At 45.4% G+C, this 26731-nt stretch overlaps 9 protein-coding genes across 19 annotated transcripts; 4 read left to right on the top strand and 5 right to left on the bottom strand.

Moving 5' to 3' along the window:
* Positions 1–411: 411 nt before the first annotated feature.
* On the top strand, positions 412–2250 carry LOC6739836 (peptidoglycan-recognition protein LE). Of its 2 annotated transcripts, none has more exons than XR_005544629.2 (5): positions 412–919; positions 986–1285; positions 1329–1462; positions 1657–1721; positions 1795–1892. XR_005544629.2 is itself a non-coding variant. In XM_002076690.4 (5 exons), exons 1-5 carry the CDS (start codon positions 721–723, stop codon positions 2152–2154), a joined length of 1038 nt encoding a protein of 345 aa, XP_002076726.1. In that variant the 5' UTR covers positions 415–720; the 3' UTR covers positions 2155–2250. The 2 variants fall into 2 exon arrangements, 1 of the variants encoding a protein (XP_002076726.1); XM_002076690.4 differs by having other exon boundaries at positions 415–919; positions 1349–1462; positions 1795–2250.
* A 162-nt stretch (positions 2251–2412) lies between these two features.
* LOC6739843 (abscission/NoCut checkpoint regulator) lies at positions 2413–3996 on the bottom strand. The gene is made up of 4 exons (XM_016180949.3): positions 3668–3996; positions 3352–3596; positions 2804–3293; positions 2413–2739 (listed from the first exon to the last, which is right to left on the bottom strand). Exons 1-4 carry the CDS (start codon positions 3713–3715, stop codon positions 2479–2481), a joined length of 1044 nt encoding a protein of 347 aa, XP_016039467.1. The 5' UTR covers positions 3716–3996; the 3' UTR covers positions 2413–2478.
* Positions 3997–4142: 146 nt separating this feature from the next.
* LOC6726077 (E3 ubiquitin-protein ligase RNF185) lies at positions 4143–6489 on the top strand. 6 transcript variants are annotated; one of them, XM_016172529.3, is made up of 4 exons: positions 4143–4225; positions 5113–5717; positions 5770–5936; positions 6004–6489. In XM_016172529.3, the coding sequence occupies exons 2-4, from the start codon at positions 5152–5154 to the stop codon at positions 6102–6104; spliced, it is 834 nt and encodes a 277-aa protein (XP_016039463.1). In that variant the 5' UTR covers positions 4143–4225; positions 5113–5151; the 3' UTR covers positions 6105–6489. The 6 variants fall into 6 exon arrangements, with proteins under 6 accessions (XP_016039463.1, XP_039153290.1, XP_016039466.1 ...); XM_039297356.2 differs by having other exon boundaries at positions 4175–4338; XM_016172532.3 differs by having other exon boundaries at positions 4175–4417.
* A 75-nt stretch (positions 6490–6564) lies between these two features.
* LOC6726075 (rhophilin-2-A) lies at positions 6565–11287 on the bottom strand. Of its 2 annotated transcripts, none has more exons than XM_016173966.3 (12): positions 11010–11287; positions 9773–9914; positions 9333–9449; positions 9105–9232; positions 8814–8967; positions 8310–8750; positions 8077–8233; positions 7764–8011; positions 7576–7705; positions 7173–7498; positions 6966–7118; positions 6565–6895 (listed from the first exon to the last, which is right to left on the bottom strand). In XM_016173966.3, exons 2-12 carry the CDS (start codon positions 9869–9871, stop codon positions 6692–6694), a joined length of 2157 nt encoding a protein of 718 aa, XP_016039462.1. In that variant the 5' UTR covers positions 9872–9914; positions 11010–11287; the 3' UTR covers positions 6565–6691. The 2 variants fall into 2 exon arrangements, with proteins under 2 accessions (XP_016039462.1, XP_016039461.1); XM_016173965.3 differs by having other exon boundaries at positions 11165–11286.
* Positions 11288–11751: 464 nt separating this feature from the next.
* Positions 11752–14025, bottom strand: LOC6726073 (39S ribosomal protein S30, mitochondrial). The gene is made up of 2 exons (XM_002107019.4): positions 13432–14025; positions 11752–13271 (listed from the first exon to the last, which is right to left on the bottom strand). Exons 1-2 carry the CDS (start codon positions 13887–13889, stop codon positions 12056–12058), a joined length of 1674 nt encoding a protein of 557 aa, XP_002107055.2. The 5' UTR covers positions 13890–14025; the 3' UTR covers positions 11752–12055.
* Positions 14026–14401: 376 nt separating this feature from the next.
* Positions 14402–15871, top strand: LOC6726072 (platelet-activating factor acetylhydrolase IB subunit beta homolog). Of its 3 annotated transcripts, XM_039297359.2 has the most exons (4): positions 14402–14620; positions 14680–14782; positions 14855–15325; positions 15393–15871. In XM_039297359.2, the coding sequence occupies exons 3-4, from the start codon at positions 14930–14932 to the stop codon at positions 15672–15674; spliced, it is 678 nt and encodes a 225-aa protein (XP_039153293.1). In that variant the 5' UTR covers positions 14402–14620; positions 14680–14782; positions 14855–14929; the 3' UTR covers positions 15675–15871. The 3 variants fall into 3 exon arrangements, with proteins under 3 accessions (XP_039153293.1, XP_044779729.1, XP_044779728.1); XM_044923794.1 differs by having other exon boundaries at positions 14680–15325; XM_044923793.1 differs by having other exon boundaries at positions 14402–14782.
* Positions 15872–16021: 150 nt separating this feature from the next.
* On the top strand, positions 16022–19377 carry LOC6726071 (EF-hand domain-containing family member C2). The gene is made up of 4 exons (XM_002107017.4): positions 16022–16403; positions 16462–17009; positions 17064–17337; positions 17764–19377. Exons 1-4 carry the CDS (start codon positions 16353–16355, stop codon positions 19270–19272), a joined length of 2382 nt encoding a protein of 793 aa, XP_002107053.2. The 5' UTR covers positions 16022–16352; the 3' UTR covers positions 19273–19377.
* Positions 19378–19507: 130 nt separating this feature from the next.
* Positions 19508–20612, bottom strand: LOC27208073. Its single transcript, XM_016183706.3, has 2 exons — positions 20570–20612; positions 19508–20396 (listed from the first exon to the last, which is right to left on the bottom strand). Exons 1-2 carry the CDS (start codon positions 20577–20579, stop codon positions 19714–19716), a joined length of 693 nt encoding a protein of 230 aa, XP_016039459.1. The 5' UTR covers positions 20580–20612; the 3' UTR covers positions 19508–19713.
* A 221-nt stretch (positions 20613–20833) lies between these two features.
* On the bottom strand, positions 20834–26728 carry LOC6726069 (phospholipid-transporting ATPase ABCA3). 2 transcript variants are annotated; one of them, XM_016173961.3, is made up of 11 exons: positions 26466–26728; positions 25810–26389; positions 25601–25744; positions 24285–25535; positions 23439–24229; positions 23036–23382; positions 22641–22985; positions 22416–22563; positions 22164–22361; positions 21274–22098; positions 20834–21210 (listed from the first exon to the last, which is right to left on the bottom strand). In XM_016173961.3, the coding sequence occupies exons 1-11, from the start codon at positions 26726–26728 to the stop codon at positions 21024–21026; spliced, it is 5079 nt and encodes a 1692-aa protein (XP_016039456.2). In that variant the 3' UTR covers positions 20834–21023. The 2 variants fall into 2 exon arrangements, 1 of the variants encoding a protein (XP_016039456.2); XR_005544627.2 differs by lacking the exon at positions 20834–21210 and having other exon boundaries at positions 21958–22098; positions 22420–22563.
* Positions 26729–26731: the final 3 nt, after the last annotated feature.

Raw genomic sequence — 26731 nt, 5'->3', positions numbered from 1 at the left:
TTATCAAACACGGTGCAGTGTTGCAGTTAACTGCTTTGCGTTAAAGCCCAATATAGGCAAGAGCGTCTTTTCCAGCACTGGGTGCATTGAACCTCTAGTCTATTTGATAGGTGAACCAAACTGGTTATATTCTTAGCCGGTGATAAGGGGTTTTCGGATCTGGACAATTCATTTGTATATGACCTTTATATATTTTTATAGAAAAATATATATTTATGTCCAAAACGGTCAAAGAGGGATTATTTAAACTATTATTTTCGTTCGAATTTAAATTAAAATTTGTTGTAAGCTTTATAGGGTTAATCAAATACTTATCGATATCTGAAACTCAAATAGTGGATCCGGCCCACTGTGCGTGCGATACCATTAAGCTCGCTTCAAAGGCAGTGGAATTGTTCTATATGCGAACATCGATAATACTTATCGATATCTAGACTGATCCTCGATATCCATGACAATAATTAATACACATGACTAAATATGCAATAAAAAAAGCCCCAAGTCGACTGATATGCAATAAGGCATTTCACCACGGCACCTGCGCATATAATGGTGGATAGCCTGTGGAACGTCCTTATCTTATCGTGCGAGGTGGACACGACACGAGCACTAATCAGAGAATAGAACAGTTCTAACTCCCAATATTGATAAACAAAGTAGGGGCCAGCCGAGAGATACACGCGCATTTATTGACAGCAAACAGAAGCCAAAGCTACGGACATGTCCGAATCGGGAATCAAGAAGTTGAGCCAGGAGCGGACTCGAGAATGGCTGGCCAGTCAGGAGGACGAGGAACTGGAGTCCATTGCAGAGTCCTCGGTTGTGGACAGCTTGGACTACGATTATACCGAGGAAGAGGATGATACCGATCAAAATACCAGCGAAGAAATCAGCACCATGACACTGGGCACTCAAATCGGTACGTAGTACTTAAGATCAAGTTCCTACATTCAATTATTAAACATTCAATATCAACTCCATATAGCTACCAAAAAGCACTCGATCATTAGCGACACCATAAGGGACCTTATGAACTCGATCAACAGCATTCAGACTTTGGGCAACGTTAATATAAGCAACTCCACGAACGTCCATATCGGCAATGTGACCAATATCAATGGAAATATACAAATCATAGCCGATGGCCTTACCCAAAACAGAAGAGATCGGCGGCACGTTTCGCCACCGAGAGATAGCGCTCCCAAAACTCCGACACATTTCGAAGACGACTATCAGGACGAGTCGGAGGAGAGGGTGCGCTCGGATGTGTTCATCAGGCGCCAGAGTAAGCTATCATTCAGCAGGGGATGCATACACGTTAACCATAGAATACCGATTTCACTTACAGAATTTAAAATACCCAAGGAGCTGTGCGCCATCATTCCACGCTCGTCCTGGCTAGCACAGAAGCCCATGGACGAGCCAATGCCCTTGCAGCTGCCTGTTAAATATGTGGTTATCTGTGAGTAATCGTGTTTGCTGCACGTTTTAACGATTTGTTTGCCAACTGATTATAAATCAAGTTGTCTGTAAAAGTATGACGCAATAATTAAAACATTTTGTACTATTTGATCTGGTCATCATGCTTAGCACTCACTAACCTAAGATTATATCGTGTTTAAAACCTTGATTAACTAATATTGTTCTTCCACGCAGTACACACAGCTACAGAGAGTTCAGAAAAGCGTGCGATTAACGTAAGACTTATCCGTGATATGCAGGTAAGTTGATACAATTACAATTAAATCTTATATGCTGCGAACTATGTAATAATTATATATATATATATTTTAGTGCTTCCACATTGAGTCGCGGGGATGGAATGACATTGCGTACAACTTCCTGGTCGGCTGTGATGGCAACATCTACGAGGGACGCGGCTGGCAAACGGTGGGCGCCCACACCCTGGGTTACAATAGGATCTCGCTGGGGATCAGTTTCATTGGATGCTTCATGAAAGAGCTCCCGACGGCTGACGCCTTGAATATGTGCCGCAATCTGTTGGCCCGCGGCGTTGAGGATGGCCACATATCCACCGACTATAGATTAATTTGTCACTGCCAGTGCAATTCGACGGAGAGTCCTGGCCGGCGATTGTACGAGGAGATACAGACATGGCCCCACTTTTACAATATCGAGGAGGAGGAACAATGAAGGACAAAAGATATGCACCATTTCACATACATGACTTAAATGCACCCGAGTTACGTTTATAATGTTGAACATTAAATCACCTGTTTATATACTTTATACTTTGGTGTAGTTTTAATGCTGTTTCTGAAAGGTGGAAAAACCACAAGATGTTTCGAACCAACATCGCCTACCTGTTTTAACTCACAACTGAAAGAGAGGCAACAATTACACTGCACAAATATGAGCGAGGTAGCACCACATAAATACACACAATAGTAATGCATTTGCTGAAAACAATCTATAATTAAACAAAAATTTGCGTACAGTCAAGTAAACAATTAACAATTAGAAGTGATTTTCTTTAAGCTTTGGCGGAGCAGAATACTTTTCTCTAACGTGAGCGCGGTACTCCTCGTCATCATCGTGGCACTCCTTATAGCACTGAGTGCAAAAGAGTTCCCCACCGCATCCGTGGCATCGGAAGTCGGCGTCTTCGTTACAAATATTACACCAGGGCAATTCTTCGGTGTTGCCGGGCGACTCAGTAGTATTAATTGGACTAAGTTCACTCTCGGAGGTTTCTGGTAAGCGCGATTCTGCGACATACTGGATGGGAATACGAAAATGATGATTTGGCTCAAAAAAACAATGCTAATATATAAATGCGAACCTTTTTCAATATGTTCTGTAGAAGTGTCTCGTCATCCTCTTCGTTGTCAGCGACAGTGTCCTGCATCGAGATCTGGGATCTCGATGGGCCTGCATCGGAATCGACGGGTGTGTCGCGCAGAGCTCGCAAACGTCTCTCAATGTCGGAAATTGAGTCATCCCTCTGCCTGCTGATATTTTGATCCAGTTGGGCTTCGTCCACGAATTGTTCGAGCAAGTCCCTCATCTTCTCCTGATCGTTTCTTTGGTCGGTGGACAGTAGCAGATCTTTCTTATCGTAGCTTTTCGTATGCGGCATCCCAGTGAGATTGGCCAGACGGGCGCGGATCTCGTCATCGGTGGCATCAACTCGTTTATAGTCCTGCATTCGTTTGGTCAACTCACTGTCCAGGTTCTCATCAATATGATCCTTGTGATCCACTTTGGAATGCGGTGACGAACTGGAACTGGGAACCAATGCCTGTGGCAGCTCCTCCACAGGCAGGCTGTCGCTGCAATAAATTGAATTATAGTTTCAGAATCGATTGTCTAATGTGGTGTTCTACTTACTTGAATAGGGCATCGGCGCCCTCTGAACTTTTGGAGGGAGGAGGCAGGTTAATTTTGGTGACTAAGACCCCCGGCAAAGCCTCACAGTCTATAACTTTCTCGGCATCGGCGCTCGCCTGGAGTTTGGATAGCTTGTCGTAGCATATGAGGCACACATTGAGCACTTTTCCTGCGTGACGGGGCACGGGCATTGGTCTCTTCAAGCACTTGGAGCAGAATGAGTAGCCGCAGTTGGGGCATCCATACTACAATTTCGGATTTAACACAATGTTAGTAGGTGATATATGTTGGTTTGCATTCGCTTGATGACACTTGCCTCCTTGCAGAATAGGCCATATTTGCGACCGCATCCAAAGCAGCTCATTGCAACCAGAGTCACCAATGGAACATATAAATTGAAAAAGCTTTAAATTTCGTTTGCTTTGTTTTAAAATAAGTCAGTTCTAATTAGGAATGGTCGCGTGATTTCTGCACACTGGGTGAGCTATCGATTACGACTTTAACGTCTATAGATGCATGGGCATTGTACAAATCAGCTGTTCCTTGTTTTGGTTTAGGCTGATACCAACAATATTATTTAATAATTGAGCTTTGTTGTGACCAGATCGTTGGAACTAGAGATGGTCGATTGAGTCCTGGTATCGATTGTCCATTGCATGTTTTTAGTACTTTATTTTGTGTACAAATCAATCGAGGACTGATTACTTTTCAAAAGATTCATTTAGACCCTTGATTTTTTGCCCAACTCGATAGTTATCGAACGCGAACGTGGACTTTGGTCCGGTGGAGACGGGCTGTTATACAGGCAGCTATTTCCCGATAGGGTAAAGGTCTATCGGCCTCGGTCAGGTATCGTCATTGCAATTGTTTTGAGGTGCTAAGACGTCAATTGATAAATTCCCAATTTTACCGTAACACAACGCACTTGTCCACACAAATAATTTAACAACATTCTCTGATTCGGTTTAACAATAATTAGCACGGCAAGTAAAGGCAAACAGTGAGCGAAAACGAACAATAAAATGAGGGCAAACAAGTCAGGTTTTGCAAACAATACACTTACAATGTATGTAATTTCAAGAAGTTATACTATTTGCTGTGCCCCAAGAAGTCATATATAGTATAATTAAGTTCTTATGCGCTTAAAAGCAATGGCTGGCACTCGATGTGTATTTGAGTAAACATGGGCATATAATTCCCCTTGACTCCAATAGGAAGTGCTCCATAAAAACATCATGTGACATCTTTAACAGCTATACGTACTGTATAAATAAGCATATAATCGCTTCCAATGTACATATGTAACAGGTAGATGGAAACCTTCTCGCTCTATATACACGCGGGTGTTTGTGTGGGTATAGATGTGTACATAAGTACGAACATAGGTTCAGGTACATATGCAGGTCTATCGTCTTGTACCGTCTTGTTTGCCAGCGCAAAACAAACAAAATTGCACTTTTGCTGTTTTATTTATGTGGGTGCAGTCAATGGGAATGTTCGGTGCATTATCCTTGAAGAGCTGGCGGTAAATACGCCCTTTGGGCGGTTTTCGTAGCCATAAACACCACCCCCTCGGGTCGGACAAATGCTGAATGCTGCGGAACTCGGGGGAAACCTACGCTTGAATTATTTAATTAAATTAAGTCATATTCAAGAAAGTACGGACCCTAGTTGTCTAATCTAAGCAATCTAGGCTCTTGTCAATAGGGAGAACACAGACAGAAAATTCGGGTTTCTAAATCATCCAACCTTACGTTGCAGCTTGAACGATTAAAACTTTACCAGCATCCTGGGCAAACCATGGAGGAACCCAAAATAGCAACCACAGCGGAGCTTCCCAGCACATCAACCGGAGCATCGTCGTCATCATCGACTTTGTCCAACAACGTGAGCTACGACAAGATCGCCTGGACTCGGGATATCACAGAACCCTTGGCTGAGGAGTCATCTACAAGTCAATTGCGCCCGCTGGGTACCTCGATTCCAACCGATTCGGCGGCATCGGAACTGAATACGTCCAACACTTCGTATTCCTTTACTGGAGACTATCTATCTGGTGGCAATAAGGCCGATCTGAAGGGTGGCTATCCATCCGGTGGCACCGATACGGACACGAAAGCCAATGAAAAGGACAAGGAGAAGGAACATAACGCAGACGACTCGCTCTACGAGTGCAACATATGCCTGGACACCGCCAAGGATGCTGTGGTCAGCATGTGCGGCCATCTGTTCTGCTGGCCGTGCCTGCATCAGTGGCTCCTGACGCGTCCCAATCGCAAACTCTGTCCCGTTTGCAAGGCTGCCGTTGATAAGGATAAGGTCATACCTCTGTACGGAAGAAATAGTACACACCAGCAAGATCCACGGTAGGTTTGGACCGCTTTCAACATGAGTACCCAACTTATATGTGCTTTGCAGTAACAAAGTTCCACCACGGCCCGCTGGACACCGTACAGAACCAGATCCTGTTCCCGGGTTCCCTGGATTCGGATTCGGCGACGGTTTTCACATGTCCTTCGGCATTGGAGCTTTTCCTTTCGGCTTCATAACATCTACGTTCAACTTTGGCGAACCACGTCCGCCTGGTAGGTTTTACATGTCATCTCAATAATTCCATGATTGACATTAACTAACATTTGCCCATGTATTTAGTTGCTGTTCGGGGAACAAGGCAATACCAGTATGAACAGGCCATGTCTAAGCTCTTTTTGTATCTGGCCCTTGTGTGCATAATGTGGCTGTTCTATGCATAGCAATCTGCGAACGCGTAGAGACATCACCCCGATAAGAAGAACCTATATTCAAATGTGTATGGAAAGCGTCCGAAGTAATCATATAGCAGTATCCTCCAGTTAAATCAACAATATTCTTAAACTCGTTGGGCAATAGTCGTTGGTGTGATTAATTAACATAAATTGTAAGCATTCGGTTATAATTTTAATTTGAGAATTCGCAAAACAGAAGTGGATTGGGTACCCCAAACTATTTCAAAAAGGCCGCGATACCCTACGACTCTCAGCGTAAAAAACTGAAATTTCGAAATCATTGGATCGTAATGATTTATTTAAAATGTAGATGTCAAAAAGTGTAAAAATATATATTTTAAACTCGATAAAACATTAAAAACATTTATTTCAATTCGTTTTCCGTGTAGATTATTATCGATGGGTGATTGGGAGCGATTAAATCAATAGTAATAAAATAAATTATGGGTATAATAGAGGGGCATTTAAAAATTAAGTTTATTGCTTAACTTAAACTACACAACATTCTTTTTAACTTGAAATGGCCATTGCCTTAAGAGCAAAAAAATAAAACACAAAATAAAACTGGTGGCTACTTAAAATATTTTAGCTAAGCTAGGCGTTCGCCGAAACGGATTCCACGAACTGGATGAAACGCTGCCAGCGGGCCGCGAACTAGAGGACGTCTTCAGGTGGAGCTTGGGCTTGGCCGCAATACTTGTGGGACTGGGAAATCCGGATGAAATGCCCGATGAACTGGCCGCCGATAGCGTTGATAATGAGCCCTTCGACGACAATGGCTGCGCGTAAACAAGGTGAATTAGTATTAGTTTGCTTATTATTTACGTATGATTAATAAACAAAATGCACCTTCAAGTAGTTGCGATCCATGGGCGTTATCACTCTCAGCTCGAGTGTGGAGCCGCAGGATTGTATGAGCTGCACTACCTGTTGATGCGAGTACCACTTGACGTCCACGCCGGCTATCTCGACTATGAAGTCACCCTCCTTAATGCCGCCAAGCTGCAAATAATGCCTACATTATACGACGAATCGATGGAAGTGGCAAACACTTACGTCTGCCAATGAATTAATCTCAACGTGGGCAATGATAACCGGAGCATCGCCGCGCACATGGAAGCCGAAGTTCTCAAACTCCTCCTTGTACAGATTGTATCCACCATCGTGCTCCTCGTCATCATCGTTATCCAATGGGCACTTGTTGTTATTGCTGGGCACGCTGTGATACAGGGAGGAACCCTTCTGGAGACGCACACATCTGGGCGCTGTCCAGTGGCGTCTCGCCGAGAATATTGCAATCGGCCCGAGGCGCTTGAAGGGATCCTTAACCTTGTGCGATGTGAAGTCGGGTCCGGTCAGGGATAACGTGAACTTCGAAGATGCTGAGGATATGGATGTATGTACATAATTAAATGAAGACATCGGCTTATCTTGAGTAGGATATGCATGATATATGTACCTTCAACCGATCGCTCTAGAAGATCGCCATCTTCGATATTTTTGGCTGAAGCTTGCAGTCTGAACTTCTCGAGCTCCTCCTGCGATTTGGAGTGCACCTCCTTCATGACTTCAGTCAGCGATGCCTTGTTCTTGAAGATTCAAGTTAAAGGTTAGAATTAGGCTATAGGATATAAGAAGTATATATACCTTTAAGAACCGACACATCCGCTGCAATCGCTGGGCTTCCTCAATGCTGGCCAGCGCCTCCTTTAAGTGGGCCAGTTTGTTGGCAATGGAGGTGGACGCCTCATCGCTGGCCCCATAGTCGGCGGTGGTGATGCGCTCCACCTCCTGGGAATTGCCGATGAAGGATTCCTGGTTCTTTTGACTTGACTTGGATGCCTTCAGCTCGTCCGTCGCATCTATGCTCCGTGCCTTGTAGAAATGTGCGAATGCTGTTGGCGTTTACAATCCCACTTTAGTATGAATATTCCCATTTCGAGGTGATAACCCATTCTACCTTTGTAAAGTTCCGCCTTGACTGGCACTAGACCGGCCCAGCATTCCGGAAGATAGGTGTGCGTATCGTTTGCCTGGATGTTCTTGTGCATCTCATTGTACTCGTGCGATATTTGAGCAGCCTCGCCAGCCAAATCCCGAAACGCCTGGCAATCGTACTGTGTGGTTATATAGATGATACAATTATATAACTGCATACTATACTATATACTATATATGCTGACGGATACTCACGCTCATCGCCTCGATCTGCAGTTGGAGCTTCTCAAAGAGGCATTCTCGCGCCTGGGAAAGCATCAGCGAAACGAGCACGTCCAGGACCTGGGGCTTCAGGTCCATCGATGGCGCATTCGTGAACGTATCGTAGATGTGACGAAAGACCCCGGCGGCCCGTAGAAAACTATCCACGGCCAAGTCGAGACCCCGTTCCGTCGTGCGATCGTGTCGAGCGCCGATCTGCGTATATATGCCGCCCAGATTGAACAGGGTGCAGGCTTTCTCGAACGCGATGGTCCGCTGGCACGAGGGAACTCCCGTGAGCGAGTCGTACCACTCGAAGTACACGCCCAGGTTACGATCCGGCGGAAAGAAGCGACGCTCCACGTAATACAGCGTGTTGTAGTAGCGGAAAAGTAGCGCCACTCCCAGGGCATCTCGTGACGGTGTTTTGGATGCCTATTAGAAGTTGTTCGCATAAGATTAGTTAGATTAAACTCTGATATATGTATGAGGCATTACCTGTCTCGTGTCCGTCATATCTGCTATGGCATCTATGTACATTGAGGGCTCCTCGCTGTAGTGTTCCAGGATGAAGTCGGAGAATGGTTCCATGAAATTGATCTCCTTGGTTTCCTTCAGTCCCAGCGGTATCATGGGCATAATTCCATTGTGACTAGGGATTGTTAGAGGATTATTATTATAATATCATCAAAGGAATGGCTTTAAACTGCCTGCTTCCTTGAAAGTTAGACCTTGTGTATGGGTCTTTCCACACAGTTTCTTATCCCAGGAGCGGGCTTATTGTCTCACCTTTCGCTCTGATAGATTTCCACCGACGAATTCAACTCGGCCAGTTGCTCCTTCAGCAGTTGCAGATTTGAGTTGACAAAGCTTAATTCCAAGGCAACTGTGTCGCGCAGTTTGCGATTCGATGTGGCCTAAATATATATATATATATATACATAAAGATATGCATTTAGTTTTGGCATGGGCATACATATGTAGGTTCAGAGTGATAAGGTAAGTTGAGGTACCCACCTTATATAGATTCTCGGCACCAGCTCGAAGACGGAGTTCCTTATTTATTTCTTTGTTTAATTTGCATCGCCTGTTTTGGAGTTTGCTGCGACAAGTGGCAGCTCGTGGATCTGAACCCTGGAAACAGGATGGTATATGATTATATAGATTATATCTAAATATATATATACGAATTTAAGGCTATATTGTGGAGATATTGGCTTTTATTGGCGGATTCTTGTACGTCATTAGTCATGATAGCGATCCCTTAAAGTTATGACTCAGTGTTCAGAATCAAATATTCCATAACAAAGCTTTTGGGTGATACAATCATTTATGGTGTTTTAGATGATAACAATTACAATTGGAAAATATTAATATTTAACAGTCTACATGATTAATACCACTTGGCATTTTACGCATCGCTGAATGCACAAAAACATAAATAAATAAATACTCACCCGAACAAAACAAAAGGATAACTCATTGAGCTTCTCGTCATCCTCGTTCTCCTCACTTTTCGCCACCCGCGTCGACAATTCGTGCTCCTTTTCATCCATGGTTCAAAGATCCGAAATCCGAAATGATTATGAGCCAAAAGGACTGCCAATAAACACTGGATTACTTTTCAATTTGTGGTTAGATGCACATAGAGTTCTATAGTCGACTTCCGACCTTCAAGACAAGACCAAGATCATGAAAATCCCATGCAGCACTTGTCGCGTTATGAATGGTGTAACTGACTAACTATTATAACACGAGCTGCTCGTTTTTCGTATGTATGCACATGGAGTAGCTAAAGATAGAACCGCATTTCTTCTTCTTCAGCTTTAGGAGGTCAAACTCATCAATCGCCTTAACGGTTTTCGATTCGAGCGAGCCATTTAAGTAGCGCCAAACATCAACATAATATAACCGTCATGGCGCTGCTCCAGGGCAAACTCATCTCGAGATATGGTGAATAAACACATAGGATTGCAATTATTCAATTATTATTATTTAATGCAACACCAGAAACTCCCAAAGTGTCCGAATATTAAAGGGTTGGAGCATAGACGACGACCTAAACATGTCTAGATCATAAAAGTCCGTTCATATCTATAAAAAGTGTGGGCCAAGAACTGGAATTCTGGGACACCGAGATATGAAGCTTGTGATCGAACGGTATTTCTGGGACAGGCCGCTCGAAAACAATAGGAATTAACTGCCATTCGGTTGTCGTTGTCGTTAATTCTTTTTTGTTTCAACTAAACTATACACACATGCAAGCACGTCGGTTGGCTGGAGATTTGGAGATTTCGATGTTGATTTCACGTATTCATGAGATCGCAGAATGCAAAGCATAAACACAGTGTTTTATCGGATCGCTCGCGATCGGAGGGGGAGGAATAGACATAGATATAGATATAGATATATATATATGCACATAGACATAGATATAGATGTAGACAAATATGTGGTTGGCCACTGGTTTCACTATTTTACACTGGCATTCCACAGAGTCCATGGCATATTTATGATAATCCGTGCTTGTTCCACATCATCAGTAGCATACTTTTGTACTACTGCTATGTTATGGCATAATTATTATACACATTATTATACACCACGGCTTACAACTTTATAAGCTCGATGGGCTCCACGAAAAAATAGAAGAAAATAACCGAGAAATACACTTGTTTGCCCACAAATGCTCACCGTATCCACATACTCCACGATCAATATTCAAGATTTTTCAGCACTCGCCCAACGGAATTTCGACTCAATATCAGTCGGGTTCGACTCTTGTCTGCACTACACTTTCCACTATTACCAAAAAAAAAAAATATATATGCAACAGGTTACTGCTCTACCTTTTTGGACAACCGAAGCGCAAGGTACGAGTTTCCGAACCACCGTAAAGTCTCAAACTGGTTATTTACTCGAGCCTAACTATTCAGATCCAGTGTGACCGTCGCACGGCCGTTATAACATACCATACGGTTAGCTGGGACGTTACCGAAATAGTCAACAAGTGGTAACTTTTTTTTTAGCAATCCTAACTTTGAAATAGGACTATAAAGTTATTATCAAATATGTAAGACTACTATAATAATTGCGATAATACAAAATCAAGTTATTAATACATACATATTACCAGACTAAGTAAGAGTTTGAAATGTACTTATATGGACTATCATATATACCTTATGTTCAATTTATGATTTATTATAAATAATATAATTATATAACCTCTTTTACGTTCGAAAAATATTGTTCTGGTCCAATGTAACCGCATTTTACCCACTTTTTGAGATAACTGCGGTATGTTTGCTGATAAATGAAATAAACAATGGAATCTAGAATAAATATGTGCTGCATAAACAATTAAATAATGATAACAAGCATTGCATTGGCAAGTTTCAGCATCATCAGCACTAATAATTGGCAAAATTCCAGGTATTTTTATAATCATATCTATTGGAAGGAATTTAAGATAAGAAAGACTACCTTATAAATTAACAGAAGATTTTATCGACGAACATAACAAAGTTAATAAATTTATATATATGTACTTTGTAAGGCACTCCCTCTAAATTTAACAAAACATTTATATTAAAAATCTTTAAGATACTGAAGAAAGTTTGCGGAAAATTGAGTTAATCAAAGTTTAAAGCAACTCCGAATCGCCAATCCTCTATTTTGCATTAAAAATGCCGCTTTTTTAACAAGTGTAACCTTAGGAAGTGTTTATCTTTATTCATTTAAGGGTAGTACGTCTTCTTGAACCTGTTCTTATTCTTAGGGACGTCTGGTCGGACTGCCCGCGGCACATACTCCTTGTCATGTGTGTCCAGCGTTCGCTGCCAAGGATTGATGTTCAGCTCGAAGAAGCGTCTCTTAGCCTCCATGGCGCGATTTTTGTTATCGATCTTGTATAGCTTCTCCCACAGGTAGATTTCGGGTAACTCCAAGTGTCGCGGTCGGTTTGATGCCAAATATTTGAAGGTCTTATTGATAAAGTCACGCTGTTCGGCGTTCTCATACGCGGAAACGTCGGAGGCAACATACGGCTGCTGCTCCCCAATACTCCGCTGAATCGATGGCGCATTGGCATAGAAGTTGAGCAGGTGCCGCAGTGCGGTATCGTTGAAATCAACGCACTTGCCGCTCGCCGAAATCTCGGCGTAGAGTGGAAGTGGCTTTGTACCGCGACAGAAGTTGACACGGGGATTTTCCGCCACGTTCGTGCCGTGCAGCAGCAGCGTATTAAGCTGATACTCGTAAAAGCTCCATTCCCTGCCGTTCGTGATCACAGTTTGAGTGTTCATGGGATAGGTCAGTTCGTTGTAGGTGTTGAAGCCATTGTAGTTCGCCTGGGCCAAAAGCCAGGCGTATGACGATTTAATCGCCAGCGCATGCAGAGCCTCCAGCTGATCCTGTTCGCCGAATGATTTCGGACGGATCTGCAGGTGTGCACGCGATTGAAATGAGAGCAGGCCGAAGTTATGCTCATTTTCTTTGGGCCAATAGCCTGGCACATTGGTGGCGTGCTGATGCTTGGTGCTGTAGCCGAGGGTTCGCGGGTCGTGCTTAAAACGGGGCAGCTGTTTGCTCAGCTCGAGGTTTTCGCTTTCCTGTTCCGTTTTCCACGGCGACAATTGCTTGCGATGGCGCAGGGCAAGATACGGCGCTCCCGTATACTGAACCAGCCGATCAACGCTATCGTTTGCCATATCCTTTTGCCATTCCCGGCCCTTCTTCGATTTCTGCACGTTCTTGGGAGGATCTACGCCGCCAACCGCCCAGAAGGCTTCGTGGCGTGGATTGTAGTCGACCTCGAGCTCATCCAGGTGCTTGTACTCCTCGCTGAGCGACTGCAGCAGAGCTCTGTTCAGCTGTTCCACAATGATCTGCGTTAGGATGCGCTCACGTTCAACGGGGTTCGATTCGGCAGAGTTGGGTTGCTTTTCCAGGTGCCTACGCTTGGTAATGGAGGAGAATAAATTAATATCAGACGACCCAACTTGTAACTAGGGCCACTCCAACCAATCCGAGTTCTTAGGTGAGTTGGACAAGCGACTGTCCGCAAACTCGCCGGAGAACTTGGTTCGTTGGAAGCGGACCTCGTTGTACCCACTTGTAGTAGTCGTGGGCAAACTCGAGGGCATCGATGACATCCCCGCGAGCCGCCTTGAAAAGACCATCCTCGCTCGGCTGCTGCTGCTCCTGCTCGGAGTCCTGAGCCTGTGCCTTCTTCTCCGTTTCTGATGGCAAATCCTCGAGCACTGTGCGCGTATAATGTTGCGTGAGCGGCAGTGCGTTGTAGGGAATTTTCGAGTCGTTGAAGTCGACCACCTTGAAGCCGTAATAGCGGGGCATATTGATTTTGATCATCTTCTCCTCCACCGTCGGCACCTGCCGGATTTCCTCGTGCCAGTTGGCCGCATCCTTCTGCTTGCGCGCCTTGAAGGACGGATCCTGAATCTCCGGATATACCGGCTCTGCGTCCGTGCTATTGAGCTGCAGCTGCGACTGGCCGGCCAAACAGCGCTTGTACGTCGTTCGCAGCTGGCGAACACGGTTAAGCTTCAACATGCCGTCGAACCTAACGCAAGTTGCGATTAATGTTTTCGAAGAAATAAAATTAACTTCAGTTTCTTTGACAATAACTAGGTTATGTCATTGCTGCAGTGTGACCGCACGCTGAATTCGGAATCGGTTGCGCCAAGATAGCGACGGAAAGTTTTGCGATGCCAGTAAGTGTAATGGTATATTGATATTTATGCAGTTCAATAATAATACATGATAAATCATAGTCCTTTACTATTTAAAAATTTAACTTGCTTAAATCTTAATCTTTATATTTCTGAAATAAATCATCGTAATATTTTTTAAGCTCTCTAAAAAAAGCTAACAAAATAGTCTTGCTTCATTTATATATATTTGATATAATTAAAAAATCCAATAGTAAATAACAATTAAAAGACTTCCCAACGATAACGCATTTGACAATAATACTTTGAATAAAATGCACGTTACAAACAATAACATATGTGACCGTATAACGTTTTCGCTAGCGTATCCCACATCTTATTCAGCTGTTCCAAGTGCAACACTGCTAGGCAACACTTTCCAGCCCTGGAAAAATACCAAACATCTACCATCTCTCTAAAAACGAAAACATAAACGCTTACCAAGAAATAATAGATTTTCTATACTAAATTAAAATAAACTTATAAATCTTTCCAACCGTAATTCCTTGGCAATTTCCACGTACACGAGTGTGGCCAAATAATTCCACGACATTTACGGGTGTTGATGTTAAGGTAACCTAAAACAAAAAAAAAAGAAAAAAAATCTTCGCCATAAAAAAGATTTATTAAAGTAAACACGGTACGGAGCTTTTTATGCTAGCGAAGATCAGTTGAATTGGTTGTCCACGACTGCAACGCTGTCACTGCAAGCCGAGCAGAACGCCCAAGTACCCGGTAAGACTAAGCCGCAGCCGATGCCGCATTCATCCGCATGCTGAAACTGCAACTGAATCGAAATCGAAATAGGAATAGGAATCGAAATCGGAATCTTTAACTGACACTCACTCTTGATCTGCAACTGAATCTGAGCACGCCGACGAAATGAATCCCTGTGTGCTGCCCACCCCATTGCCCGATCTGGATGGCGACAAGCGTTGGCACAGCATACACCGGCGGTTCATCTCCGATTGCCGCGAAAAGGATCCGGATGTGATATTCCTCGGCGACTGCATCTTCGAGACCGTCCAGGACACGGAGGCCTGGAATCAGTACTTTGCGCCGCTGCACTGCCTTAACTTCAGCATTCGCGACGACTGCACCGAGCACGTACTGTGGCGCATCGAAAACGGTGCGCTGGACAATGTGAATCCCAAAATCGTCGTCCTCCATGTGGGCACCAATAACGTGCGTAACAGCGCGGAGGAAGTGGCCGAGGGTGTGCTCGCGAACGTAACGAAAATCCGTCAAAAGCTGCCCAACGCCTACATCGTTTTGCCCGTAAGTAGTTGTGGTATTAGCCAGTCGCAGTAATTCCTCACCATTGCCATCTATCTCTCACTTGCAGTCGCTACTGCCGCGTGGCCAGCAGCCCAATAAGTTGCGCGAAAAGAATGCCCAAATCAACGAGGTGGTCAATGGATTGACCAAGGGCTTGTATCGCGTCCAGACGGTGGCCATTGACAAGGGTTTGGTCCAGAGCGACGGCAGCATCAGTCATCACGATATGTTCGACTATAAGAATCTGACCAATGCTGGAGCGAAAAAGATATTAGAACCACTCTACGATCTGCTTTCTCAAATTCTCAACGAAAACGAACCTGAAAACGATCTCACACCCTCCGAATAAAAGGAACATCCAGCAGCTATCCATTATATATACATACATACACACATACATATACCACAAACAATTCCCAGAATATAACTTAAAACAAGAAATGTATTTTTTGAAATCTCAAAAGCAATAGAGCTGCGAGACTAACTCACAATTAAGCATACATTTTTCGTATCGAATAGTAAACCATCGCATATACCATTGCATAATGATATTATTTTACATTGTATTTATAAGATAAAAACCAAAATGACTGTCTCATTGGGTAAACTATAAGTTATCTTCAAGCATCAGACATTCATGGATTTTCGCTTGCATTCGTCCCTTTTAACCATTTCCGTTTGAGCACCCACAAATTAAGTTGTGTTTGTTTATAACATTGACAGTATTCTATATGTTTTATTACTATTTTATGCATTGACAATAAGAAGTAAAGTTGAATGCAAACCGTGGGAGACGTTTGATAAGTGTACAAGTGGTTGATTTTTTTGAAAGAGGTCAAATCTTCAAATAGGAAGTATGCGAACTTGGAGTAATAAAAAGAAAAAAGAGTAAAAAACAGTAGGCTCCGCAGGATCTGGTCTTGAATTTTCTTCAATAGTGCTCTGTATTACATTTAGAGCGTACACCAAATATACAAAATATTTCCAAAAAGGTCGAAAACGGTTCAATTCTCAAAAAATATACACAATGCTGCGCATTCCTGGAATGCCCCTTCTTCCGGGGACTCTCTTCCGCGATGTAAGTACTTCGGATCGAACATCAAATGGGATTAGATATGCATCTATGCGAGTAACAGGTATCCAAGGGACATTACCCCAAACCGCAATCGCTGGCCAATGTCCAAGGTCTGAGCATGCTGAGTGATCGCCAGCAACCGCCTCCTGCGGAATCGGGCGGCGTTACGGTGGACATAAGCTGTCCCCCCGTTGGGGCATCCTCCATATATCCGCCACGTTCGGGTCCCCGGATGCCTCCATGGCTGGCGTACGACAAGAAGGTGTTGTGCTTCCATGCCTACTTCAAGCAGACCCTTCAGGAGGTCTACCATGCGCCCTATCTGGTGCGCAAGGTCAAGATCTACTACTATCTGGAGGATGGTACCTTGGAGATCTACGAGCCCCGGGTGGACAACTCGGGAATTGTGCAGGGATGTGTGGTTCACAGGCAGCGGGTCCAGAAGGCGCCGCCGTGCGACAATGAGTTCATGTCCCTCATCGATCTGAACGTGGATCAGACTGTTCAGATATTTGATCGCCAGTATCATATCACCGATTGTGATCCGTTCACAAGGAGCTTCTTGAACAAACGCGGCATAACCGTTCCCGATCCGGTCAAATCGCCATGGTAAACGATAATTGAAGCGCGGAAATTACCCATTTATAATGTCCATTCTCACAGCGATCCCACCGAGGAGCAACGCAAGCGTGAAAACCAACCGCGATCTGGTAATTTAATACCGAAGAACCATCCGTTTGCCCAGTTCCTCAAGTACGATAGGCAAATACTCAAGTTTCAGGCGTACTGGGACGATAGAACCGAGTTTGGAGACGTGCGGAAGCTGGAGGTGTGCTACTACCTCTCCGACGATACCATCGAGATCAAGGAGCAGCACATTCGCAACTCAGGTCGCGACGGCCCAACCGTTTTTCTCAAACGCGGTCGCTTAGCGCGAGTAAGTAAATATAAGTATAGATGGTACCTGGTACTCACCATTACGACTTACGATACGATATTAGCAAAGTAAATTGGGATGTTGGAGCCCAGATCCCAAGATGTTTAAGCCAGATTTACACATCTTCTTGGGATTCCCTGCTATTGAAATTTGTAGTTTCGTATCTCCTGATATTTGAAATCTCCCAATTTCCTTATAAACCTGTAGTTATATTTAAGAGTGTAGGTAATTCACCTTATTAGCAGTGCAAAACTGTAATTTTGACCAAATTATATCGTATTCCTGTCATAATATCGTATTTTTGCCATATTTATACATATTTTTAGAGAAAAACTATCAGCTTGCCAGCTATTTGGCCAAGTTATGATGGTAAATCCGTTCGAAAAAATCATATTTTATGATAAATACCATATTTCTGTTTGTTAGGAGTTCGAAGGACTCCAGCTGCCAGGACAGATGACCCCGATGACGCTACTGAACGTCCTGGGCACCAATATGCGCAACGTGCGCTATTGCGTGGATCCGCTGAACACCGGAAACAAGGAGATCCATTACTATAGGGAAAAGGATCTCCAGATAGGCAGTGTGATAAACGTGTATGGCCGTGCGGTGGTGATAACCGAACTGGATCCCTTCACCCAGAACTATTACCGCCAGCGATATGGCATACAGGACTTTACCCCACTGCCGATCCCCGCCAGATCCGATGATTGTGCTGACCATAGATCGGAACGACAATTGCCACCGTACAATGGATGGGGCAGCTACGAGGATTCGGTGGGCAATTGCATATCGGTGGAGCCGAAGCCGCCAAAGTCCGATTTCAAAAAGTTCATCAAATACGATCGTTATGTGCTCCGCTTTGGCGCCAAAATGCTCTCGACCATCAAGGCGAACTGCGAGCGAATCTTTGTGATTAGCTACTATCTGTGCGATGATACGCTGCAAATCCAGGAGATTGCGGTGCGCAACTCCGGATTCCTTGGTGGCGAGTTCATGAAGCGCACACGCTTGGAGTTGCCTGGCCAGGAGAGGTTCTCCTGCAAGCAGCCGCAGTACTATATGCCATGGAACTTCTTTGTCGGATCGACTATGTCGCTGAAGGACTTCATCTTTCACATTGTCTCGGCGGATGAGTACACGCTCGTGTACATGGAGCACCATCCGGACACCTTTCCCCATGCAAATGTGGGTGTGATCATGGAGAAGGTGAAGAGTGCCCTGCAGAATCGCATGGCGGAGTTTGTGGGATCGTGCGTTCCGGACTGTACGGATCTTGAGAAGAAGCGTGATGTCTTTGTGTCCTTCGAGAGTTTCAAGGGCGCCCTGATCAGCATCATGGGTAACCAGATCAGTGATCACGAGATCATCAGCCTCTGCCGGCACTTTTCGGCGGAGAAGAGTCAGCCAAATGCCTGCGATCGATCCACGGTGCGGGCGGCGGCTCATCTCGAGCTGAAGAGAACCCTGTGGAATGCTCGGGATGATCTGATGGAGCACTTCCATCACATCAATCCGACCAACCAGCCATTCCTTCCCGAGGTTAAGGTGAGATCGGCACTGCGGGGCTGTCGCTTGCCATTCTCCCTGGAACTGATCGACAATATACTCTCGATTCTGAATCGCAACGAGTGCGACGACATCGAGGTGTGCGACCTGATGAACTTCATCGACGTATCCTGCGGCAAGGGCTGCGACATGCTGCCCGTGAACCACGCCTTCGAGCTCTGCCCCAAGATCCCCTTCCTGAACAAGGGTCGTGTGGTGAACTTCACCTGCTTCCTGAGGGAGATCAATCTGCCCCTCAACTTGCCAGCCGGCGGCGAGAAGAACAACGATGCAATTGCCGAGGGTGGCAGGATAATGCCACCATCGGCCATGCCCGATACCGATGCCCACAAGATGCATGAGGAGGACGCACAGCACGTGGCTTGATTGAGACACGAATCCTGCAGAGCACACACACATTTTGTTCCAAATTATTTGTTGTAATTCCTAACTTTCTCTTGAATCTTCAAAAAATATATTTTGAAAAATCGATTTTCTTAACTAGGGGATTGGAAAAAGGCAAAAATGGAATGTATAGAATCTTGCTAATTTTAAATAACAATAATCTGCATTAGCAAAACTTAGTATATTTCGTACTTATATAGATAGTTTTTAAGTTAGAATTAAAAAAAAAATATGCTTTTCATGCTGCATTGTTTCGAATGTTGCTTTGGTTTATTTTACCAATGGTGTTATAATTGATTTATATATCTAATATAAACTGATATTTTGGGATCCATGAACCAAGATCATTGAACATTATTTACGATATCCACATATGCTACTATGGCAACCATTGTATATTGTATCCGCTATTGGAAAACACGACTAATTCCGATTGACTGGGCAATTCAGTACCAACTCGCGATCTTGGCAGGATTTCGTCTCCCGATCGAACCACTGATTCCGTGGGCAATTATGGCGCTTGACCCGATTCTTATGGCACATATAGAAACGACGGCAATGTTTGGGATCTGTCAAGTACTCGCCATCGTTTATTCCACGGCAATCGCGCTGGGATCTCAGCACATCGATTCTGTTGCTGAGTGGATACGGAGTAACATGTAACATGGAATGGCCATCATCTGCATCCTCGGCATCGAGCATAAGTTTCGATTTCTTGGTGGTCACTGCCGGTGTCACTGTCGTCGTCGGTGGACAAGTGGTGGTTTGTGTTGCTGTCGCGGTGGCCTCCTCCTTGGCCTTTCCATCGGGCACCAAGGTGACGTTGGCTTTGACATCACCCAGCACAGCACCGCCGCGATCCCCGTTGAAACATTTGACTAGTCCGGGCAGATTGCACGTCTGGATCTTTGGATCGTAGAACAGGCCATTGGAGCACTCGCGCCGAACGGCATTACCACGCTGGCACACAAAGAAGCTGGAGCAACTGGCCGGATCCGCGAACGACAGGCCATTGAAGCGATCCGCACAAACGGTGCTGCCCAAGGCATCAGTCAATGGCACCGCCGAGGACACCAGGATCACCACAAATAGATGCTGTGCAATCCCTAAAGACGAAAGAATATGCAAAATTTTAATATAGATCTTTAAGCTAATAGTAGTATATCATGTTTTATGGGCAGACATTATGATCATATCTTTGTAGTATCCATATAATCCAATTTGCTAATCCAATGATCTTCTAAATAATCGATGTGGCATAATCCATTGTTCGACGTACAAACTTTCATGTTGGTAAACCGGCTAGGAGGTGCTGTTTCAAAAACGCGACCACTTTTGTCCAGACTCGCTCTTTATAGACGGCGGCGCCTCCTTATCGCCATCGCCATCGGCAGACGGCGACGGTTACATGGGCAACGTTCACTTCTTGTGTGGAAAACACGGCTTGGACAAACAGTATACTTTTCGCGCGTGCTGCCGGAACTAGCGTGTATCGCCAATGGAACCATTAGGAAATTGGCATGGAATATATATACATATATAATGGTTTTTATCAGTGTCTGCTATTTTGGATAATGCATCTCGAAATTGTTGCACTCGCATGTTTTACATTTGATAACAGTGTTGAAAAGAGGAAATTGAATAGATATCAGATATGAAATCCATGTTCTTAGAATAATAATACTATTACTTCCTGCATATAATTCTTTACTTAATCACTTTACACAATTCGATTAGTAAGGATATGCATCCTTGTTGTGTTTCTGGCTATGAATGCTAAGGAACACACAGTTTACCGACGGCTGGGACACCGAGTAGGAATAGAAATCCTGCTTGTTGCGATGCAGTGTATCGACGATCCTGGCCATGGGGTACATGTGACTGGACAGCCAGAAGCAGACCATGGGAAAACTAACATTCCTGCAGGTGTATAGAAAAGGAATGGGAATTAGAATTAGAATGGAAATCTCAGATTTGCCTCACTTGATGATGGCATGTGGAAATACATTTTCGATGACTCCGCACAGCTTTAAGTACTTCCATCTGTCCGCGCTGTCGGTGAAAGCCGCGGAGAACTCCTGATGCCTGCGCCGCCATAACGTCCCAGTGGTCCCTGCCCTAGCCTCCTTGGCCTCCGACGACTGCGAGTCAAAGTCAATGGGACTGCCCAGCTCGGCCAGATGGATTCTCGTCTCCACCATGTAGTACGATGCGTAGTAGTTCTGCTGCAGCTCCTCGCGCTCGCCAATCACCGCAATGCCCGGATAGCTCAGCGTAGCCATTCGTAGGGCGGGCGTGGAGTACGCGGTGTCGCTGCATGTATAGATCACGCTGTGACCAAACCTGCGCAAATCGTGGATTATGTGCAGCATGCTGCGCTGCGACACGATGTCCAAGTGGGTGAAGGGATCGTCCAGCAGGATGAGCTCGGCATCGCTTATCAGGGCTATGCCGAGACTCAGTCTTTTCAGTACGCCCTGGCTGCAGATGGACAGCGAGTTGAAGCGATACTTGTACAGCCCGAAGATTTTGCACAACTTTGTGGCCTCCGTCCGGAGGGAACTCCGCTTGGAGCGTCGAATGCGCAGTATCAGATACCACGTCTCCATTATGGTCAGCGATCGCATCGTTTGAAACTCCTGGGCACTGTAGCCCACCATGTGGCAGGATTCCAAGTCCTTCGACTTGTATGGAACCCTCTTGGAGCTGATTATCCGTCCCGAACTGGGTGTGTAAATGCCGAGAATCGTCTTCAGCAGCACACTTTTCCCAGTTCCATTGGCGCCGAAGATGCTCATGACTTGATAGCTAACAGGATATAGACATTACTTAGTTGGATGGATATGGATATTGCGCATATGGTCATCCATTACCGATTGACCATGAAGTCAATGTGCTTGATTGCCGCTTTTAGGCCAAAGAAGACGCTCAAATGCTCCACATGCAGGGCTTTTGATTCTATGTGGTTGCGTTCCAAGGTGCTCACACGGGTTTTTTCATGGATCCAGGTGTTCTCCAGCTCGCTGGGCTCCATGATGTGCAGAATGTTCTGATCGTATTTGCTATCCGGACTTGGGAAACACGTCGGTTAGAAATGGAGGGGCAACACAGGAACTCGAACTCACTCACTATCCCAAAAGTACTTCGGTTGTCGTGGCCTTCGCTTCACCATATGCGATTTAAGGAATATGAAAATCGAGATCCACACCACGACGAGCAGGAGGTATACACAGCACAGGTATCGCAGATGGTAGAACTCCTGTGCGTCGTCATCTACGGATAGTTGAAATAGTTAAGATTATGAAGGAACACTAGGTCACTAGCTGAGCCCTTGATGGATGCCTCCTTACCACAACAGTTGGGAATCGTTTGGCACTGGTCCGCATAGACACTGGTCTCGTAAATCTGCCGATCGCTGCAGAGCCAGATCTTCTCCGAAATGCTGGCGATGCGCATTAGATTGTGCAGCAGGGCATAGAACGGATGGAAGTCCAGCAATAGGAAGTGGGCTGTGTTGGGATTCGTGAATGGCCACAACTCCTTCACAGCTATGTAAACCAAAATGCCCAGTGAGTAGGCAAGGAGCACGTTTAGATACACAAAGGGCATATCCGAGATCGGCATGATGATGGTTATCAAAATGTTCAAGCTAAGCACACATGCCGCAATGAGGAACATGACATAGACGGAGTATACTGCAGATCATATTAGCAATATGCATATATGTGTACGACGATGAACGTACTGTGTATATTGGAGTCCATTAGCAAGTCCCAGTGAAAGAATATGACGGCTATGTTAATGGGGAACAGGGCGAGGAGCACCACCAACAGGTCGTAGATCAGGAAGGCCACGATGAGCACGATAGTCGGCATGCCGGCAATCAGTTCCACGTAGTTGTAGCGACCGTCCCTACTGAGCGTCATGTGCAGCAGGGGTATGCTCCAGATGCAGCAGAAGCAGAAGCTCAGGCAGCTGGCGAAGATCAAGTCGTATCCATCGATATTCAAGTGCAGTTGCAGCGTGTGGATGGTCGAGAAGGGCAGCACCTCCAGTTCCACCTCGATGCCCGCTTCGCCACCGATGAAGGCACTGAAAATGGATGCACATGTGGTAAATTTGATGCGATATGACAACATGGAACATACACTGCCAGCGAGTTCAAAGCCCGAGCCAAGCTATCCGGAGCTGTGTGTGGCCACTTCGTGTTGAAGAGCACCTCGATCTGGGCATTTGAGAATATGACCGCCTCCATAATGTCCGCATCCGACAACAGACAGTTTTTGTACTCGTAGTTATAGATGAAGGTCGTGATGTCCACAGACTTGCCCACCTCTGTGACCCCCACTCTGGCATACTCCTCACTGGCCACCAGTAGTTCGCCATGTAGCGAATCCTTTTGCATGAGTATGATGCCATCGCCATGATCGGACATCGGAAAGGTAATGTGTCCCGGTTGCCGGCAGTTGTGCCAGAAATATGGCATACTCAGTGTCCAGACGACGACGAGCGATGGCAGAGTCAGCTTTAGAATTGGTATAAACCAGTTGCGCGTATCGGCGATCAGCAGCTGACGTAGCTCCTCCAGCAAGTGCATGATCGGTATGAGGAATTTCCACTTTGCGGGCTCTTCTTGTCCGCTTACTGGAAGTGTTTGTAGTCCGGGCTGGCCAAACTCTAAAGTGGACTTAACACGCGTGTATAGGCTAACTAAGATGTCATCAATGCTGCACTCATGAACTTCGAAACTATATACGTTTAGTTCATGTTTCACTCTGGTCAAGTTATCGATCAAACCAATCAGTTGGGAATGGTAACTGTGATTGATAAGGAAGGAAGCGCAGTCGGCCAAGATGGAGTCCATCTCCATTTCCGGTATAAAGTTCGCCATGAAAGCATACACATCCCGGAAACTACACTTTTCGTTGCCAAAAATAAGCTGTTGGATTAAAAGGGATTACTATTTGAATATTATAATATATCATATCATATACCAAACGATAGGACTCGTTTAACATCCTGCACAGCTTCTTTTCCGTTCCAAACGCCTGCAATTTGCCCTTGGAGAGTACAAAAATGCGATCGGCGATTCCGCTGGCCACTTTTTGATTGTTGGAAGTGAAGAAAATGGAGCGGTTCTTCTTTTGCTCCAGAATCAAAGTGTAGAACATACTGGTCCGCTGCTCATCGATTCCATCGAACGGCTTGTCCAGGATGACGATCTGCTTGCCCCCAGCGAAGGCGCATAGGAACTGCAGCACTCTCCGCTGCCCGATGGTCAGCTCATTGACCGGAGACTTTTCCCAACCATCAAGCTTTAGATATCGAAGAAGTGCTTTAGCCTCTAGCTTGGCCTTGATCTTGCTGAGACCCCGCAGCCTGGAGAGGAACACTAGATGATCGAGCACCACGAACTCGGTGAACAGGCTTTTGTGCGACATAGAAATTGAGGCATTTTTCCGTGCCTCTTTTCGTTGCGTTACTATATTGTAGCCGGATAGATAGATCTCGCCAAGCTTGGGCTTTGTCAGGCCATACAACATCTTTACGATCGTGCTCTTGCCCGATGAATTGTGGCCCAGTAGAGCGACCACCTCGCCGGAATACACACTCATCGTGATGTCCTGCACGACAAAAGTCGATTTCGAATACCTTTGCCATACGCCACGAAACTCGATGAGAGCTTGAGCTGATGTTTTTGGAAAACTAACTGCTGGAATCTCACGTTTCAACCTGCCCACGGCCGACTTGGTGGCATGGTACCTCTTCAGCAGATGCTTCACGCGAATCGCCAGCCAAACGTAGGTATTGTTTTCGAAAATCAGCGCGAGTAGGATGCAACAAATGGTCTGTATGTAGAAACAAACGATCGGCACAAGGAGTCCGAAATCGGAGTGGCTGACTCTGTAGAACATATACTTTCCTATTGTCACTCCCAGCGTGTAGTCCTCGATGTAGAAGATCTTCGAGAGCCCGCGACTGAATGATACGTTGCACAGAAGCACGGTGACGAATCCGTAGAACACATCTGGCCCATCGGACAGGAGTTCCTTCTTCGATAGAAGCGGCAGGGCCAGCAGTATCCATATGATCGGTGCCATAACCATAGCTACTCTCGAGCTGCGCATGGCCGATGCCATGAGTATTATCAAACTGGTCACAGCGCATCCGTACGAGATGAGGAAGCATAGTAAGATGGACCAGGGGCACTTGTTAATAGCTGCCGTCGCTCCATTCCATTGGATCTGAAAATGCCGAGTTGCATGTTGGATTGATTCCTCATGTTGGATTCGAGAGTACGTGTACATACCTTCAGCAGAATTGTGATGAGCAATGAGGTGATCAGGAAGTGTGCGAAGACATTGAGGAACCACGTCGCCATTTGCAATGTTGCACTCGCGTTGAGTGTCTCCAACATATAGCGCTGTCCCAGTTCGCGTTCCTCAACGATCAGCTGGAAAAGTGGGAAAGCGAAAGTTGAATGTAAGCTGGAATGTTTGGCTATGGAATTGCACGAACCCTAGTTAGGATGGTCACCGGGAACATGAAACCCAGTAGTATTAGCAATACGACCGATGTACCTATGCCCTCGGAGAGCAGCACGTTGGGATTCTCATTGAAGCGACGCATCAGGACCTTGGGTAACTTCTCCACCTTGGCAGCCGTGGCTCTCAGGAACTGCATGCTGATGTGGTACTGCAGCGGCACGAAGCCCTCGCCCATGTAGTCCGTGTAGCCATCCTCGTCGTACTCGTCGTCCTCGGCGACATCACGATCCATCAGCGTAGTGGTTTCCTTCCAGCTGTCGCCGATCCAAGTGTCCTCGTAGTTGCGCAACTCCGACGGCATGATTATGGCAAAGTTCAGCACGGTGGGCAGGCCATTCAGTGAGTCATCCACATTACGGAAGCAGACACTTGCCAAATAATGTTCGGAGGCGGCGTGGATGCGCATATCGTTGCAGTTCCCAAAGTCGACAATCTTATCTTCGGACATGGAAAGTTTGCCCAGGGCATCGGCCATCAGCTGTCGCAGTGCAGCATTTGAGTTGGGTGCGAATGCCACTCGAATGTCCGGAATGAATACGTTCGTTGTAAAACTACAAGTGGCGGAAATGGAGTGAACGATATGAGCCATTTCCATATCTAAGATATTAGATATTAGGTTCTACTTACTTTCGCTGCTTACTTGTCATTTTGGCGCGTCTCTCGTGGATTTTGTCAATGAGTGAGCTCCAGCTGAACTCCAGAAGTTCGGCTTCCGCTCGGATCGAGTAGTCTCTCATATTTGAGTCACTCGAGGAGCGAATGAATAGCAGAAATAAGGACGACATCACAGGCAAGACAAGCGACAGAACTAAGACTAGCTTGTGGTGTTTTTGTTTTTGAAAGTTCTTCCAAACCAGCAGGCAAAAGACATGGCAAATTTGGCAAGGCATTTG

This window comes from Drosophila simulans, chromosome X (assembly GCF_016746395.2).
Source record: "Drosophila simulans strain w501 chromosome X, Prin_Dsim_3.1, whole genome shotgun sequence".
Classification (NCBI taxonomy): Eukaryota; Metazoa; Arthropoda; class Insecta; order Diptera; family Drosophilidae; genus Drosophila; species Drosophila simulans.
The sequence above is the reverse complement of the archived record's forward strand: the minus strand, read 5'-3'. Positions and strand labels throughout refer to the sequence as shown.